Source organism: Rutilus rutilus, assembly GCF_951802725.1.
Source record: "Rutilus rutilus genome assembly, chromosome: 19".
Lineage (NCBI taxonomy): Eukaryota > Metazoa > Chordata > Actinopteri > Cypriniformes > Leuciscidae > Rutilus > Rutilus rutilus.
The window spans coordinates 16,839,165-16,859,361 of record NC_140232.1 but is presented as its reverse complement, the minus strand read 5'-3'; the positions used below and the strand labels follow the sequence as shown (position 1 = coordinate 16,859,361).

The 20,197-nt window shown below is 36.8% G+C and overlaps 1 protein-coding gene across 8 annotated transcripts in view; it reads right to left on the bottom strand.

Annotated features, from left to right (window-relative positions):
• gapvd1 (GTPase activating protein and VPS9 domains 1) overlaps positions 1–18,660 on the bottom strand; it is a 40,353-nt gene extending 21,693 nt beyond the window's left edge. For 6 of the 8 annotated variants that reach the window (XM_084389495.1, XM_084389498.1, XM_084389497.1 and 3 more), the window contains exons 1-6: positions 18,475–18,617; positions 5,744–5,949; positions 2,867–3,134; positions 2,065–2,640; positions 939–1,025; positions 388–522 (exon numbers count right to left, since the gene is read on the bottom strand). In XM_084389495.1, the coding sequence (XP_084245621.1) occupies positions 388–522; positions 939–1,025; positions 2,065–2,640; positions 2,867–3,134; positions 5,744–5,928 (1,251 nt within the window). In that variant the 5' untranslated portion in view covers positions 5,929–5,949; positions 18,475–18,617. Of the gene's footprint in view, positions 1–387; positions 523–938; positions 1,026–2,064; positions 2,641–2,866; positions 3,135–5,743; positions 5,950–11,284; positions 11,426–18,474 lie in introns of those variants that run through there. The other 2 variants (XM_084389500.1, XM_084389496.1) reach the window with 2 other exon arrangements.
• Positions 18,661–20,197: the final 1,537 nt, after the last annotated feature.

Here is a 20,197-nt window from a genome sequence, read left to right as displayed (position 1 = left end):
TAATGTTTTTGTGTGCTTATTTACATGCAGGTCAGCGGACATGATTAATGCATTCATTTTAGTATCACATTATATTTTTATAATTGTATCAAATTAAAATCCCGTCGTAATTTACTGAAGGTGGACTAGCTTGTGAATATGACCATGTTTAGGATTACATTACCTATGTCTGCTAACCTAAAAAGATTCATCTGAACAGAGCTGTTCAGAAAAGGATGTGAAACTGCATAAGTCTTATATAAGTCATAGTGCAACTTGTTACAAAACTGCAGACCATATTTTAGAGGGATATTTAGCAGCCCATTTAGCTCATTTGTACTTTTGATTTTGAAATCATAAAAGTCAGCTGACGTTAACTTCCTTCCACACGTCTCTTTCATTACATACCACAGCTAAAAGCTGATTATGAGTCATGAAAACCACCGTCCGTGACAGGCCCTCCAGTAAATTCATTGACGACATGGGTGGGGTCTCGACAGCTCTTCCACCAATGACAACATCCAAAAAGGCAGCAACACACGTCTGAAAAGACCAAAAAGCAAACTTCAATGAGTCAATCACAAAAAAAAGACTTGGAACATGTTAATTAACCATTTAATGTTTTCTGATTATGTTTGGAATAGTGTACAAGCATGCCACTACTCTAACTCTTTGTGTAACATGCACAATGTATACTGTGTGCATTCTGTATACATGGAATACCCAGATGACATTTTCTAAACTGTGATTTAACTTTAAAATAAAGGAATAAGTTCAATGGCACATTCATTTTGGTGGTCAAATCATATTGAGAATGATTAAATTTCCCTGGTGTTGGTTTAGACTACTGAAATTTATTGTGACCCTATTATTATGTAAACTGGCCAATATGCAATACGCTAAATAGATGTAGTTTCAGAATCAGAGACAAGGAAGCTTTGTAATTTTGGGATTCTTACCTTATCAAACTTTAATAAACTGCTTTTACGTCGAGGATCTCCATCATCTGCATCAGACATGGCTAATTGTTGCAATAACTGCCCCACCTAAATGATCAAATTAGATTTTATTTTTCCAAATACATTCATAACACAGACAGACATGAATAACACTAAATATTTGTGTTAGAACAAGCATTTGATTCTAGAAAAAAAACGTAATCCAGTGTTTCTTGCACTGTCGCTGAATCTACAGCCTCATGGCAAAACATAAATAAAAAAATTATTTTATCCTAGTCAGTAAGATTTATTATGTTTTTGAAAGAAGTCTCTAATGCTCACCACAGCTACAGTTATTTGATCAAAAGTACAGTAATAACAGTAATATTGTAAAATATGATTATAGTTTAAAATAACTGTTTTCTATTTTAATATATTTAAAACATAATTTACATAATTTTCAGCATCATTACTCCAGTCTCCAGTGTCTAATATGCTGATTTGGTGCTCAAGAAACATTTCTTATTATTGTTGGAAACAGTTACACTCATTACAGAGATTACAGTTGTTTTGTAATATCATGATGAAAGCAGTGTAAATCACAATCAAATGATTCTTATAATTTGGTTATTTTAATTAATTGGTCAAAAAGACTTCCATCCTCTCAGATCACTGGTGCAAATTAGCATCTGCCTCACTGAACTGCAAGTAATAACTTTCAACTTTCAAGTTTAAAAAAAATTTAACCATAACTTGAATTTAACTGAAGCTGCTACTCTGTTCTGTAAGTAACACTATATACCATATATTAAAATATGGTATGAGAGATTTAAAATTTAAAATGACACAAAATTGCTTACTGGCTAATCATGCAACAATTACAGGCCTAGTTCAAGTTATCCATTCACAAACAAATACTTTTTCACAATGGTATCTAAATAAATAAATAAAAACTTTGTTTTAATAAATATGGTAGTGTGCTTTTATACCATCTAAATACCACTCAAAAATAATTGTTGTGAAACTGGAAATTCTTATCTGTAATACTGTTATACTATCAGCATTTTAACTAACTAATGACAGTCAAAGTAATTACATTAAAGTTGTTTTGTAATATACTGATAATGATGCAACACTTATCCTCTACCTGCATGAGGTTGAAACGAGCCACCTCATTGATGGGTGCATCTGAGATGATGCCGTACTGTTCAGGGTTGACAATGGCTGGACAGATGAAGCAGGTGAGCAGCAAGTCGGTGCACATCGTCCTCACCTCCCCGACCTCTAACCTCTCAACCCGTGCCAGCGTCTTATACATCTGAGACACAATCCAACGCAGACTCTGTGGGAAGCAGTAGGTGTTCTGCTTCAGGTAGCCGATGAAGGTATTGACCAGGGTCACAAGCTTGGCCTCATTGGCCTCCACCTCTGCCTGTACTTTTCTGCGGTACTCATCTGTGCCTTTCTCCCCAAACAGGCGCTCCTGCTGGGTCGGGGTAAAGCGTTCAATCAGTTTGGCTGGATCTGTCTCTAGATGGTCCTCGTCCTCCACCAGCAGTTGCATGATGGGCTCATGAAGGGTTGCAGTGAGAAAAAGCTTAGCAGAATACAGGCCCTCGGAGAAGAGTTTGAAGAGGATGCTGAAGGCACACGTGCCTCGCCGTAACAGGCGGCGAGGGTTGTCACTCTCCTTTAGTTCAAATTCCACCAAATAACGCAGCACCTGTTCAGAGTAGGACAGCACAAAGAGAGTTACCTGGTATAACTATCAAGCAAACAAACAACATACATAAATACAACATACACATACATGCATGCATGCATACTATAATAAAAAGTAATGGCTAATGACTAGTACAAATAAACAAATTGTATTAACTTGACCTAGAAAAAGTTTAAGTGCTTTGGTACACCTGCAGATTTATATTCACTACACACATCCAATGTACCTGCAGCAGGTAGCTTTCATCCTCTTGCATGATGCAGTTGCCATAGAGTGAGGTGAAGACTGTGTGTATGACCCCCTGCGTGTGCTCATGATTGAGTCTCTCTCCTGCCACCAGACAGGATGCCACCAATCGTGGGTTCTCCCTCAACCGGCCCAAGAACTCTCCGTAGATGCTCTCCTGAAAGCCCAGTGTCTTATAACCATCCACAAACTGTGTGTCCTCCAGAAACTTAGCATGCTGACAGCATTCCGCAGGAGAAGCCTCCACACTGGAAAGGAGAGAGACACATTCAGACAAGTGGATCGCAGAAAACCATGTAATTAAATCTGATCACCCTGGAGATGCATTGGAATGAATGTGCAAATGCATTTCAGATAAAGAAATATCTAGATACTATCTGCTGGTTGGTTACAACAACCATTCAAAAATATCCCCAATGAAGATTTACAAAAATCCCCACTGAAAAGGGGCCACCCTGAACTACGAATCTTGCAGAGACGGAGAGCGTGAGTAGGAGTAGAGGTCTGCAAGTCCGTCGGGACCCGACGGGGCCCGACACGCTAAGCCCATTCAGGCCGGGCTCGGGCCTTTTTTTTTTTTTTTTTTACAGATCGGGCTCGGGCTTATTTAGCTTCTCTCCTTTCATTGTGCCCATAATATACGTGCAGAGCACACGTCACATAGTGTATATGAAATACTGTTATATTTATTATATTATAAATATTATACATCGCCTAAGCAACACAAACGCAATACGCATACGCACGCGTCACTCACGTGCATTAACAGGTGACAGTTGACCATGCAGAGGATCAGGGAGAAGTTTTTTTTTTTTTTTTTTAAATATTATTTAACATTAGCCAGTTGGCGAAGAGTTCTTCATTTTTGAACATTGTTTTGAACATTGTTCTTCAGTTACTTAAAAGCAAAGAAAGGTAGGCCGTTTATTTACTTATTTTTGCGGTTGGATCCCGTAGCGCTATATTCTCTACTGCATGCTTATGCTTCTCTCTAATGGACAGTCCGTTCAATATTTGTGGGAATGATTGGGCATGATGCTTCAGACCTATAATAAAAGTTTTGTTTTTGTAGCGTGTGACGTGCGTGTGTTTGCGTGTAGCAGAGACAGCCACCAAAGAGCATGCGTCAGAGAGAGCTTAAAGTGATACTGATGTTGGTCTCGGGTCGGGTCCAGGCTGAAAAATTGCAGCCATTGTCGGGCTGGGGCCGGGTAGGGCTTGAACACCACGGGCCAGGGCCGGGTTAGGGCTGGAGTTTTTGGCCCCGTGCAGGGCTCTAAGTAGGAGCTGTCCATGAGCTAGGAGCAGGAGCAACTTTATGACTCTCTATGCGCTTCTCCCTTGACTTTATGCCTCCACGTCCCCCCGATTGCCTGCGAGCTTCTCCTCCTGTCTATACGGTAATTTCTCTACTGTGCGACAGAGTCGTGTGGTTATGACGCAATCGTTAGCCTATTTTTACAAAAACTGCTTCTATGGGGCCATAACATAAGATACAAGGTAATGGAGCCTTTTATACATTGTCGTGTTTCTTTAGAAATAAACAATGGATAAATAGAGTCTTTAAACACCTCAGATGTAAAGTTATTCGCTGTCAAAGTGACACCAAAATGAATGGGAGTCAATGGAATGCTAACAGCAGGTGATGGCTTGCTAACCAATGGCGACCCCTGCAAAAAATGCAGTTTGAAATCGGTGGTGTTTCTTACATCACAAACTACCTCGTAACCAATCACGTCAACGTGCCGGTGGGCTTTAGCATATCATCAACTATGACTGCTCTGAAGAAGGGGAGTCTCAAGAGAAGCCAAGTTATCCCGGTATATTTTTCTGTTGATATGAAAAATCGGGTACTTTTAGCAAAACAGCATGTGAATTACGTATATGATGTATTTTACAATGTTATGATGAACTATATGCCTCTCTCCACTGACGTGCTGAGCTGTTCAAAGCATTTAGAAGGATACTGATTGTTAGAAGGCAGCTGTCTGACTCTGAGGTGGCGAACGGGAACATGGTTTGTGTAACACTAGCAACACATTATTAGCTGTTTGATAACATAGTCAAGCAAAAGGCTAATTATATGAATTGCCGTTATGTGTCGGACTTTGTAAAGAGCGATACCATTATGCAGTGTTTACCTCAGTAAGTCGATCGAGCGAGTGGATCTCTGAGCTGAGTGAGTGAGTGAAGGCGGCACTAATTAATTAGCATACTCATGGATCCGCGTATACTAAATGAACAAGGGTGTACAGTACATACAAGCTATTTAAAGACATGAAGACATTTTTTTCACAGGAAAAAAATGTTTAAATATGTCATTTTGGTGATCAAAGATGACTTTTAAGGGATAAAATTATTGACTACAGGGGGATTACATTTCTTATTTTAATTCACCCACTCAGCACCTTTTTTTTTTTAAGAGCGAGTCGTCATTTACTCACCCTCATGATTTTCCAAACCAGCACTTTGTTTCTTCCATGTAACACAAAAGTAGAACTACTAGAGAATGTACAGGCCTCTCTCTTCCATATAATGAAAGTGAATGGAAAACCAAGCCGTTTTATGACCCTAATGTTGTTCCAAACTCGTATGAGTTTGAGTAAAAGATGACAAATCTTTCTAACGAAGTCTAAAATGATGAAAGACGTAAAAGAAAGTATTAGTCAATCAGATGTCAGAACTTGCCAAGCCAGAAAACTCATTTGGCGCTTTCCTCAGCCACCTACCACAGAGATAATCTGCAATGTGATCTTAGTGATTCTTCCAGTTCAGTTAATCAGGTAATGAGTCATGAAAGAAAAATCACAAGGAGAGTCTCCTGGTTTTACTGGTCTGGAGTGCACAGTGCAGTCACCTGGTTAGGATTAGGCGGTCGAGGTTGATCCTTTGTTGTTTGGCAATCCAGGCTGCGCGGTAGAGCCTCTCTGCTGTCTTTAGCACTTCATTGTTGAGACGCTGGATGAGCTGCTTCTCTGATGCCACGTACAGCCGTTCCTGCTTCAGGTGGTGGGCCAGAGTGTGAATGTCTGGCTTCACCATCGTTCAAGCTCAGCCACGGCGCTGCAGATAGACAGCAAAACAAGTAGGCTAAAGTAGAAGTATTGAAAGAATTATGTCACCAGCATATAATGTAAACACTAATGTAAATTCAATACAAGAGATGGGCAAACTATGACTAACAAATCTGAGCAGTATAAACCACGCTATAGCAGACATATTTATTATTTGTATTACTTTTGTTAATAGTAATGTGAAGCTGTTTTTGATCTGATGACAGATTTCTAATTCATGTAATAAATAATCATACCTTGTAGTTTGGATACATCAAGTCTCAAATAAAGAAAATAAAATGAGATGAACTTTTCATTTATGAACATTACTTCACTAAGCAATGGAAAAAATAAGTAATGCATCAATGTATTTTTGGGACACATTTTTTTTCTAAATTAATATCAGAGTTACCATGATAAAAAAAAAATATTACTCATTCCATGAGTTTTTTGGTTTTACCACCCACCCCGATGGGAAACTGACAAACTTGAGGAACTGTTTTCAAAAGGGGTTCAGAGACAATACTGATCAAAACACAATAGACTTCAGTTGGAGCAGATGCCATAATTAATTAGACATGAATTTAAAAAGAGGCTGTGAGTGACAGAAGAACAGACAGTCTAGAAAAGTTATTCTAGTCAACTGAATGAGATCTGTCTGTTGTTCAAGACAAAATACATCAAGTTGACTAGAATAAATCTACTAGACATTTTGCATTGACCTGGATAAGAGTTTCCACAGATAGTTCTCTAAATATGTCATTGTGTATTAAGTTCAAATGTAATGTCATACGTCTAACTTTCAGTAAACTGTGTTTAACAGTTTGGAGGTTATTGTTTTTTTAACAAAAAAATTGGTCACACTTTAGTTTAGGGTCCAATTCTCACTATTACCTAGTTGCTTATTAGCATGCTTATTACTAGGATATTGGCTGTTTATTAGTACTTATAAATCACATATCAATGCCACAGTCTGCATGACCATATTATATGTACATCCTTTAATCCTACCCAATACCTAAACTTAACAACTACCTTACTAACTATTAATAAGCAGTAATTAGGAGTTTATTGAGGCAAAAGTCATAATAATAGTGAGTATTGGACTCTAATTTAAAGTGTGACCAAACATTTGTATAAAGAGCTAGGCTGTTAAAATGCATGTCTAATGCAAAAGTATGATGGACAGGACATTTTCATTCACATCAAATAAAGCTATTTTGGCCAAGGTTCTCAGGCCGAACAATAGGGATTTTTTCCCGTTGTCTCAGTTGTTCACATTTATACTTGTACTGACAAAAACACATTTATATTTTTCATTAAACATTGTTTACTTGCCAAATCTAGTGTGGATGTGTCACACACTAGGACTGGGTGATATGGATCTCTGTATTTTTTGGCTGAATGGAGATGCACGATATACATTATTTGGATGATAACATATAAGGCATGTCTCGTGTTTTGGACAATTTTTGGATTATGCACTTTCCCCGCAACAGCTCACTCCGTGTCCTCTGCAATTTTTCAAAAGCGCTCGTATTATCAAACTATTGTATATCAACAAACTGTATTGCCTCATCCTATATCATTTATAAAAATATCCTTTTGTTGGTCGAAACATGTTGGTGCATATATATATTTTTAAAATGACTTAAGCCACATTCATTAAAGGCTTTTTAACCTGATCCTTCTCCTGTTACTTTGACTGAGTGCCTGGGACCTGCTTTTATTTATAAAAATATATTGATATATCATACAAACTCAACATACTGCCCAGCCCTATGTCAAACCGGTCATCACTGGAATATTAAAGAGGTATAATTACTTCTGGGAAGTAAGCAGAAGTATTTATCCTGCAGCAGGTTTGGTTTCTTTGGAGTGTAGTGTCACTACAACATCTAACCCTAACTTGTCCCAACAAGGATTCAGTAATACACCCCCATTATAACAGCTGGACCGCACATCTCAATATTACACATACCTTATAGGACAAAAGCACGTGGGGCCTATTATGAAAGTAAAATCACTAGAGATAAAGTCAATAAACAGAGCTGCTAAATAGCGCAAATCCAACTGTGTAAGACAAACAATCAGGCTTAAACAGGAAGACTGCTCTATTTCCTCTGAGACAGGAGAGAATAGAGCAATTTTCGTACAGGGAACTTATGAGACTATAAACACGGGCATACAGCATAAGAAAATTGCACAAATTTTATAAGGTCCAAAGGGCATGCTGAAGTAAAGCATTTTTTAATTACTTCACCTTTTTAACCCAGAGTCAGCACACAGCAATGGCAACTACGCACTTAGCTTCGATGCGTTTCATTTAACCCCATGAAACTGCCGTAAAAAGAAGCAAGGCATGAAATGCATCATTTCTGCTTATTGGTTTTGTGTGCAAAACTGATGCCATGCACAAACTCTGCCATAATCTTTGACCAAAATCATTCTACACCAATGCAGCTAAGAGTATTAAGGACTTTACAACAGTTAAATCCATTAATAATCCATTGTTAAATCATGCACTAACATAATGACTAACAATGCAAATACCACATAAAATGCTGTCTTTTAGACAGTATCCTTCACCAGTTATCAAAGCCTGAACACAAACTATTCAGAAAAAAAAACAAAAAAAGGCATGCAATTTGCTTTTGGTCACCAATGTATTTTAGGGCCCAGTTCAAACTACATTTCTAATGTTAATGAAATACAAAATCCATCATATATAAGTGAAAGATAATGTATAGTCAGTTACCCTGCAAATAAGCTCAAAATAATACAGTGAAGGACCAATCAGAGTGAAGTGTTCCAGAACCATAAAAAAATAAATATGTAAATCAATCAGTGTTGTTAACTAAAACTATTAAAATTTGTTTCTGATAATTGAAAACAAGATGATAAAATATAAATATTAAATCTAACTAGATTTTCAGAACTAGATAAACAGAAATGTATAGCCTTGGCAACTAAATACAAATAAGTACTAAAATTACTAATGCTTTTAATTCAATTTCAGTGAAGCTGAACAAAAAAAAAGACTAAATCACATAACAAAATTACTCAAATTTAAATGGTAAGACCTTACAATAAGGTCTCATTTGTTAACATTATAGTTAATGCATTAAATAACATTAACAAAGTGTAATAAATGCTGTAAAAATATTTTGCGCGTTGTTAAAGTTAGTAAATAAAAACATTCACATTTATGTTAGTTCACAGTGCATTAACTAATGTTAACAAAAATTCTGATCTTAAAAATGTAGTAGTAGATTGAGATTACCAGCCAGACCTGCAGGCACTCTGCTTTATGAATGGCCAAAACACAATATGTAAATCACATTAGTCGCCTTCGCCTTCTCACATAGTGGAGGGATGTAGACAAACAGAAAGCACATGCAAACATTCAAACAAGAGAAAATGCAGAAAATTCAAATAATTTCATGGACCGTTCCTGAGACACAAAGAGGTCTTTGTAAAGCACGGTTACACAGGAGAACGTGGGATGAAGAGCAGCCCCGAGATGCCCTCGATTGAGCCGGGCCCCTGCGCATCCGTGTAGCAGCCCACAAATACACAGAGCGGAATATCAGTACATCCGCAGAGGCCTCTTGTACCACTCACTCCTGAATCAGCTCAACCCCTTGTCATCCTGCCAAATAAAGCACATCAATGCGCTCACTGTGTTTTGTGGTTGAATGCAGAGGTATGTGAAGATTTAGCCTTGGGGGCAGAGGAAAAGGCCACCCTTTCACTTACTTTCTACTTCTATTCTGAGAAAGTTTAAGGTGGCTGTATTAGCTTTTGTGCTTTACTGTAAGTGTCAATAAGCTTATAAATAGCAAAGACATGTGCTATGTTACACTGAGTAAGCATTAAATAAGCTTACCAAAGAAAATCTATGAATCAAAGCAAACAACTAGGTCTACTTTTCTAAAGATCTAAACTTAGCTTAGTTGGCCATATGGTATCAGATGGTAATAGCAAGGTACTTTTAAGTACATTACCATTCACAAGTTTGGGGTCAGTAAGATTTTTCTTTTTAAGAAATGAATAAAGACCTTACACATAGTAGGCCTATTTATAATGTTAACTTATACAATAATTCTATTTCAAATGAATGCTGCTCTTTTGCTTTTTTGAATAAGCATAAAACATTTTTTCAAAATCATTCATACCGACAAACTTTTTTAAGAAAATATATTTTTTAAAATGTTTTATGATAAAAATATTGTATCATTTAGGCTAACCTCCAGTACTACAGAAACAGTGAGAGGAATGCTGCTTAGATAGCAAGATGCATCATTAAAATAAATAGTATTTCTATTTTGAACTATGTTTTGAAGACAGTAATGGCATCTCTTATTTATAATTCTTTATTAAAGGGATAGTTTACACTAAAATTAAAATTAAGTCATAAATAACTCAGCCTGGTGTTGTTCTAATGCCGTACGCCCTTCTTTCTTTTATGGACCTCAGAGAAGAAGGCATGGATTGTATTTCGTGTCACGTTTTTGTATCTTGACTTCTCACAATTTGTGTGCTTTTTCAGGGCGAGACGGAGTGAATTGTTGCGCTAATTGAGTCTCAAGAACACGCACGTCGCGGAACCGTGCACTGAAGACCATCAGCCAAGGTCAGGATTTTGGTTAAATAATACATTGTTACGTATCGTATAGCTACCCTCACAACACTTGGAATATACGCATGTCGCATGGATACCTTATGTCGCTATTCAGCCGGACATTTAATTTACATGAGTACTTCGTTTTCATTTTATGGTGAACTATCCCTTTAAGATTTACTTTTATAGTTCGATCATTTATTTTAAACCAGTAAAAAAATTAAATAAAAAAAAATAAAGTTTGATTAATTGTGCAAACAGAAAAGAAACTAATGGTTTCCAAACATCTATCATCAAAATGGTCCCATTTTTCTCACACTAAACATATTAGACAAAACATCTGCTGCCATGCAGTGAGGGAAAGTATAAACTGGACCATAATAGGACCACAGAGAACTAAAAAGAGGCATTTTAACTAACACGCTGCTTTTCTTGCACTGCCAAATTTCTGGTACAGGAAGTTGAAGCAGCCAAGAATATTTTCAAGAAGCAGTCGCCCTATTTCGATGATCAAAAATATCAACAAAGCATCAAAGGATCTATGAAAAATGGAAACGTTTCACATCTTACACAAAAGGACACAGGCTGAGATAAATAAGTTAGTACGCAGCAGTGTTTCTTAGGTGGTAAGCATTAAGATAAGACGCACTGCAATCCTCTGACTCAACGTCAGCAGCAAGAAATTCACAAGCAACTCAAACCCAAAGATTAGTCTACTTACACTTTTTTCAGGTTTTGGACTGCAGCCGATGCTGTTTTTAGCAACACATAGAAAGGCACACTTTCTAAAAGCATTGGGAACAGGAGGAAGGTCCTTTTTTCAGTTCCTCTGTTCTCAAGAGCAGCATTTGGATTAGATCTGACAGCATTTGATCAGGTAGAGCAGACTCAGTCACTCTGAGGAGGAATGGAGAGAGAGATGGATGTGTGCTTAGTGTATTCTTATGCAAGAGAACAAAATGTCAAAACGTATTCAAGAAAATAGCCCAGGGGATTAAAGTAGGGATGTACAGATAACTTTTTTTAAAGGTCAAGTACAAATACCAATAAATTATTTTGGGGTACTTGCTGATATTTCAGTTCTGTCATATCAATTACAGTCAATGCTGTTACAGTTACAGTTCACTAGGCTACAATTTTCTTGTGATTAAATGACTGATCTCGCTTTAATTTGAATGAAGAGCATGTACGGATTGAGCAAGCCGACAGCACTCGAATGCGCATGCGCGCACACACACACAGTACACTAACTTGGCATTAGACTTGGTGTCTTCCTAGTCTAAAGACATCAACCTTTCTCAAAACTTGTTAAACTCAAAACTGTACTTTTTATTTATACATTTTTTGTACTTTTGACAAAAATATTCTTTAAATATAATTGTTATTTTACCATGTCAATTCATTTTATGCAAATTTACTCAGATTTCTGATCTAATTTTAGCTGATTAAATCATTTTATATATTAATTTGAATTTGAACAAATTTATTACTATTCAAAAGTTTGGGATCGGGAAGAGTTTTTAATGTTTTCATTTTTAAAGTCTCTTAAACACACAAGAGCAAAATAGTAGTACCGTGAAATATTATTAATATTTAAAATAACTGTTTTCTACTTCAATATACTTGAAAATTACATTTATTCCTATGATGGCAAAGCAGAACTTCCACCAGTCATTACTACAGGCTTTATAATCCTTCAAAAATCATTCTAATATGCTGATTTGGTGCTCAATTTATTTTTTTATAATTATCAAATATTTTATAATATTTAATAGGGCTGCACAATTAATCACAATGAAACCACACGCTATTTCGGCAAAAGTTGCGATTATTTGCGCAGCTTGTCATTCCTGCTCCATCTCAACGCCAGGGGGCGCTCGAAAGCAGACACGCCAAATACGCCCTGCGCAGAAGTAGATAACACACATCATTCCAGGAAATCCCTATCGGGCATCATTGCTGTACCTTAATAAATAGAAGATTGAAACGCTTTGATTGATTAAGAATGACTTATAAACACACGACTGCCTTATTCTGGTGTAAGAAGCCACATCGTCTCACATAAGGATGTTCAACTGTCGTTATGAATTGAGTTTGGAGAAAAAGCATGTTATTAAATGTCTTTTGTTTGACAAGAGGTTCATAAATGCTTATATATATATATATATATATATAACATAATAAAATGGTTACTTTTGAGTACCTGAGCACCGGAAACGAGTACACAGTTGTAACAAACCAAAGTTGTGAATCAATGACAAAAAAAAAAAAAAAAACCTGTTAAAGGAACATTTACATCAGTAATTTTATAACACTGGTATTCAAAGCATAACTCTCAGGTTAGGTTGGTGCCTTAACGAGGATCCGTTTTTCATTTCTTCTTCCTCTTTGCATCTGGTTGAATCAGTGCTCTCAGTGCCCTTAAAGCACAGCATTAAGGAGCTCTGCGGGAAATGAATCACAGGCTGGATGCATGCAACATTACGCACTTTCACATGTTTACTACAATGCACAAGACCAAACCACTCATGAGAGAAATTACCCACACATTCAGCACCGAATGCAGTCTGACTCTGCAATGGACAGTATTGTGGAGTGACTGAGCAGATGAGAAATCCAGAGTGGAAGTATACAATTTTCAATTTCATGGCAATTATGAGCACAAAGAGACATCTAAGAAACAGAGGCAGCTAACGTGACTAGCAGGGGATGTGATGTGGAGTGGGATACTCTTTCGCTGGCCAAGCATCCCAACCACATTTCCATTTACAACTACATAAATGTGCACGCAAAGAGATAACACTTGGTCAGTGGAACTCTACTGAAAGCCTTTTTAAGGTGTTCAGATCTGCCTTTTTCCGCTTCTACTGGTATCTAACTGACCACTAAAAATCCCATAACCAAGCACAAAGTCTCTCTGAGAAATCTATTTCATTGCATCAGCCTGGTGTACATGAGTGTGGGAGTACTGTACGGAAATGTCTCCAACCCAGGATGCTTTCTGCTCTCTTTAGAGAATGTGAAACAATATCTTTGTGGTTCACAAAAATAGTGTGCCAAGCAAGTTTGAGTACCTTTGGCAAGAATCCGGAGATAAAATAACAACCACATGCACAGTTTAGCAGACATTTTTGAGATTTCACCAAAAAAAAGAGTCACCGAACATCAAGGATCTAAGAAACACCTGTGCATGCCATTACATGGCAACAAAATTACACCTCAGAAAAATTGACTGTTGATGGAATAGCGAGCCAAAAATAGCATGCCTGCCAATAACCAAGTGACCAATCAAAACAAACAGAAGTTCACACACAGATGACATAGCCTAAGCCTCCTGAGAATTACAAATTCAAGCGGCTCTCAGAAACAGTCATCAAACTTCTTGTGTTGTAGATAGAGAAGTTGTTGACAGATCTGAAAAATGTGGTCATGTACGGAAAGAGGAGGCCAACAAATGATTCCTCAAAAATAAAGAAATACAGCAAATATTCCACTCCCCTAAGACTGTGTTTAAAAGTATTTCTGAAGTGGGCATTCATTAAGACCATTTCACTATTTTTTCGGTATTTTAGCATACAACTGTCATATAAAATCCAGCAAAGGTATTTAAATTACCATCAAGAAAATGTATTTTGGAATAGATATAACCTAAAACAATAAAGTTGCACCAATTAGGCTACAACTGTTTTAATTATTCTTATTTCTTTTTATTATTTTAATTTCTTCTATGTAAAGCACTTTGAATTGCCATTGTGTATGAAATGTGCTATATAAATAAACTTGCCTTACATGACTATAACTGTTATTGCCTGTTAAATAACTGTTAAAACTGTTTTTTGTTTTGTTTTTTTATATCTGAAAGGCTATCAGTCATTTACTGGTTATCGGCCATATAAAATAATTATTCCATTATCTGTATCTGCCAGAATTTAGTGCATTCTTAAAGTCATCATAGAGCTGCACGATTAATCGTTAAACGATCTCGATTCAAACACCCACACAATCTTATTCCTATAGATGATTCGGGATTGATCGCAGCAAACATTCAAATCTGCGTTGGTGCTGCCGCTGACCCAGGAGGAGCAGTTGTCATGTATAGGTATGAAAGTCTTTTCAACCACACACATTATCATTAGCCTACTTCTGTTTTACAATAATTCAAATCACAGAAGTCCTGAGATAAAAGTTAATAGTTTGGATATAAACACTGATGTCTATAGTAGCGATCAAAATAGAGTAAATTACCTTTTAAAAGTAACTTTGACTTTAACTTTGATTAAACAAGTATGGGCTGCATCAGAAATCTCTTGAGTAGGTACTTAGCCTATTTAGAATAAATAATTACTTCACAACCTCTAAAAAAAGTATGTTCTATATAGTATGAGTGTGCGTAGTATGAATCCAGATGTACTACATTCACCATGCTGTCATTAATAAGTGACGTACCAGCGTCAGTTACGTCGCTTCACTGCCATTCACAAAGTCTCCCCATGGGATAGTAAAGTGTCTGTCGTATGCCCACTTCAGAATCTCGCCGGAAGAAGGAGGTCACCCAGGTATTTTTTGCCTACTCTTTTATGAGTACTGTGTGAATTCTGACATGCTTCTTTTGTCACATACTGTTTTTAGCCTACAATATAAGATGTTTTTTGCCTACAAATAGTAGGGAAGTGTTGCAATTTCGGATGCAAAGGTTTAGCACAGATATCATTTACGCATCATAGTTTGGCTGAGAGCGCCCTCTGTCGCTTTCTCTCACACACGCGCATTCAACGTAAAAGAAAGGGAGGGGCTTACACACGGCAAGTGACGCACTAGATCCAAATACAGGGCTCAACAATAACGACTGCCCGATGGACAAGAGTTGACGAAACTTTGAAATTTTATCAAGTGAACAAGTGTTTATCAAGTATTTTTGTGGAGAGCGCGCTTACTGCATGACATACAGGTGCCGGCACCATCACTTGCATTTAACTTAAAATATGTGCTTTTGTAAAATAATGAAAACAAACAGGATGCGCTTTTTGCCGTCTTGGTCTCAGTCACATCACAAAACAAACTGAAACTCAGTGTATCCTCACAGACATGAGAATTAAATCTATAGAAAGCTTGAAATATCTAGGCTACTTTTAAACAGCTAGGCGTGTCCACTAATGCGGAGATGACGAGTCAGCATTCATGACTTAGGCCTAATCTCTACTGCCAAAAACACAGAAAACATTATCAATAAATTATTACAATGTTTAGTCTCTTTCTGTATTTTCAAGACAAACTCATAATCATTAAGTTTGCCGATGCCCTGCTGAAAGATTTATGTGTGCGTTTGAGCGCTGATTAGGCTATGCAATATATAGGCAATTAAAGGCTCATTATTATGATATATGGCTTATTAATATAAAAGCGTGATTAGTCAACTAATCGATTAAATGAACAACTACAAGTCGACTAGAAAAATCTTTAGACGAGGGCAGCCCTAGATTCTCAATTTATCCAGAATCACACAGCTATAAGTCATCATAAATAAAAAATAATTAGTTCTGGAACCATTGCACCAAACTGAAATAAACAACTGTTAAATCTCAGAAGAAGCTGAATCACATCCTAATATGTTTACAAGCACATGATGTTCATGAATTGTCAGTTTTCTCAGTTTTGCCAAATACCAACAGCAAGGCGCCAAGAAAAATATGCTAAGGGCCCCTCTGAAATTACTATATGTGTCAGTGCACTCTCTTTCTCACTCATGATCACACACACACACACTATCTGGAGCTTCACACTTCCTAACTCCTGACCCTGCTGAAAACACATCCTGCTTGACCTCAGCATCACCTCAACAGTTTGTACATTGCCTCAGTCACATGACAGAAAACTGCAGCCTGTTAAAAATGCTAAACCTCCCACTAACGCTGAAATGGTTCATCAGGACATAGAACTTCAACATAAGGACATTTGGCAGGCAGAGGTAGGAGTAAATTGGCATCACGGAACATCCTTATTGAGCTTTCAAGACAATAGTGAAAGAAGGTGTTGAGATATGAGCCCCACTAAAATAGATAATGCATCAAATAAACTCTAGTCTGTTACTCAAAGAGCACCGCTAACCTAATGTCACAGCTTTGGCATGTGTTGAGGAGATGCAATGGGAGGAGCTTCATACCCTCAATATGAGGCTACATAAGGACAGCCAAACAGTTGGGGGATGAACCAGATCAGAAAAGCAGTCCGTAATGTGCCAGCCACACACAGCTGACTGATTAGAAAACAAGAGCATTCTAGGATTTGGCAGTTGTCTAAAAGACCGGCAGCGCGTGTTTGAGCAAGCAAGCCGTATGGATTACAGTTTCCCCTCCCCTGAAATTACCCAAAAACCCATTCAAATCTTTTAGGGGAGGATTTCCATAGGCAATTAAAGTTGCAATGAAATGGACGTACTGTAGCAACAGATATTTTCTTTTGTACTGTGACTTACATCCAAGTGATAAGGATTATCGAAAAAATATAGGGTGGGACTTGGTTCAATGCATCAAATGTTGAATGGATTTTGACATGGGTATTGCACTCAAAAATGAATGTGATCTTGCAGTCAATTGTGGAGGGACTAAATTATTGGTGAAGTCCTGCATAGATCACTAGTCTAGAGAGAAGTCTGTAATTTTCACTAGAAGATCAAGTTATGGCAATTACAAATTACAAAATTAAACTAATTAAACAAGCACGGAAGAATTGTTCACATTAAAGGTATAATGGAGGATTTTTTTACTTCCGGGTGGATCACCTATACTATTGGTCCTCCTAATTGTCAATCATTCTGGTGAATCAATCAAACTTATTCAAAAAGTGGAGAGGGCGGGTCTTATCTAAAATTCGGAAAGATCCTCCACTATACCTTTAAGATCTATAACATGCATTTAAAAAAAGATGGGGTGAAATGCATGCCGGCTTTTAGAAATGTCTGTATAAAACAAACTTAATATAAACTTCTTGCTGAATGAACTGTTGTATAAAGCGACATCAAACTCGCAATAGTGCTGCTGGTCTCATTAACAGTTGAATCACATCAGTTCCCACTCCTGCTCCTGCCATTTTGTTTTTTTTATCCATTTATTTTTATTTTAACATTAGTTTTAAATGAAGTGTTATTTTTCTTACATATTATAATTTCTATGTAAAGCACGCCAAATTACCATTGTGTAAAAATGTGCTAACTAAACCTACCTTTAGGGGTAGTTAGGTCACTTATTTCCAGAAATAAGTGACCAGTATGAAAACCCTAGAATTTAGAGATTTGCTGCAAACAACACTGTCCCAGGTGTGCATGGCGGACCATTTGTCATCCATCATCACAGAAAATAATTTTTCACAATAATATTTTGATCACAATGGGAAATGTCTATAACGTCAGTCACATTGAGCCATCTGTAAACACAGAGATATAGCAGCGCGTGATCTAATAACGCGAGTGACAACAGAACAAAACATCGGCTGCAAATACATGTGCAATTCACACTGAAAGGAAATTATTCAAGCCACTTAGGGCCTTACACTGTCAAATAAAACACTGTAACGTTAGCTGGCATTAACACACCAGCATGACTGTCAATGAGAAGTGCATGACAACAACAAAAGCTGCAAGAGTCGGTGTGTCAGCGACCAAAAGCAAAAGAATCATCGTGTTTTATAGCGCAACAATAAACGAAATACCTCGTTTAATAGCGCTTTGAAATCTACAGTCAGGTAACAATATGCCAAGAAATCGAAATATGTTCCTGAAAGCTTAGTTTGGCAAAAAACGAGGTTAAAAAACAAAAAGTGACAACATGACCGAGACAAGCAGGCCAACAAGCAGCTAACGCTCAGTTCGCTAAAGTGTCACATTAACCAGCTCGAGACAGCGTACAACAGACTTACCGACTAATTTGAGGGCTGGGTATGACGTTTTAAATTCAGTCGCGACTGGTACGGGTCGGTTTTACAGTCGAGTTCTCGTTACAGTCCTCCCAAGGTCCTAGCTGCGAATGAAAGAGATAAAAAAAAGTCCTCCGTCGTGAGATTTTCTCCTCCCTTTAGCAACAGCCACAGCGCACAGCTGTCATCAAACGGGGACGCGCGCCGTGCGCATGCGCATTTCAAATCTGCGCAGACCTGCAGCGTATGGAACTTTTTTTGAGTGTGTTTTTCGTTTTGTATTTACAGTGGGTTTTCCACCATTTATTTTAACATTACATAAAAACTATTTATACATTTAACTACTTTAGAGAGTTAAGGATTGACTGAGAACTCGAGATTCAATGAGAACATTAAATTGACAAATGTATTTTGGATAATAAATAGTTTGATCAGCAGGTGTCGCTGCCAGCATTTGATTATAGAACAATCGAGGATATGCACTATTTTATGGTGTGTTATGGAAAATTTAGTTATATTTTCTTTTTTTAATCTTTCAGATATGACTGCCTTTCTGTTGATGTTGCAATAATAACAATAATTGCTCTTAAATTGCACAGTCTGTGCCTGTATGTATGATAATAAGAACTGTTACAGGACCAATTTAAATAGAAACTTTGTAATTGAAATGCATAATTTAAAAAAAGAATGAAATGCAATGAACACATAAGTTTAAATGGAACTGCACAAATATGCAAATACAAATACAATACAGTCGAATAGCATTAATTTCTTTATTACTGACAATATGACAAAATACATCCAATCACGTGCATAGATAATGTTAATATCATATCTATAATGACGTGCAAAGTGAATGTAAACAAATTATTAAAATCTAAATTATTATAAGCTCATGTGCTTGATACAACTTTGAAAATCATAAACAACAAAATAACATTTTACCAATCACAATTTGAATCTTATTGTAATTTTTTTCAATGTACAAAACATTACATATGCCTTACTGTTCATTTGATTAATACAGTTTGACAGAATTAAAATACATTATTTTTATATATATTTGTTTCGTTAGTTTAGTAATAACAAAAATCATTCTGTGCAATACACTGTATAAAGATATATGATCAATAAATTTTGACAACGTATGGTTTTTACTTTGCTTTAACTCATCAAAATAAGTAAAGCAATTTTCAACTTTTTTGACAAGTTATACAAGATTCAACTCATGTTTTAAGTCAGTTTAATGTAATTTAAGTTGAAATGACTTAAACATCCAAGTTGATTGTACTTAAAACCTTTTTTTTACAGTGATGAAATGTGATACATTATAGCACACAGGTGATAAAATAAAAAGATTGAGAGAGTTTAATTTAATCTGTGCCTCATCCTGTATATTTTGTCGCAATGTCTTAGTAATCAGCATTATACATTCTATTCACCTCCTCGGTGCATCTATATTTTTCTTTGAGATTCATTTATTTTCTTGGTTGTCTTCAATAATTCCATGGACAAACAACACGGAATAGCACAGAAGAGAACACTTGTGCTCCTCAGCTCTCTCCGCAGCTGTTCATATTGAATCATCTTATCTTGTGATCTCTATCGTTGATTCTGAAAGTACAGAATGGTGCCGGTGTCTCCCCTGATGGCATTTTAATGACCTTTTCCAGCAATGGTGTTTGGGTCGCAGACCTCTCTAGCATGCTGGCTTGCCAATGCGAGT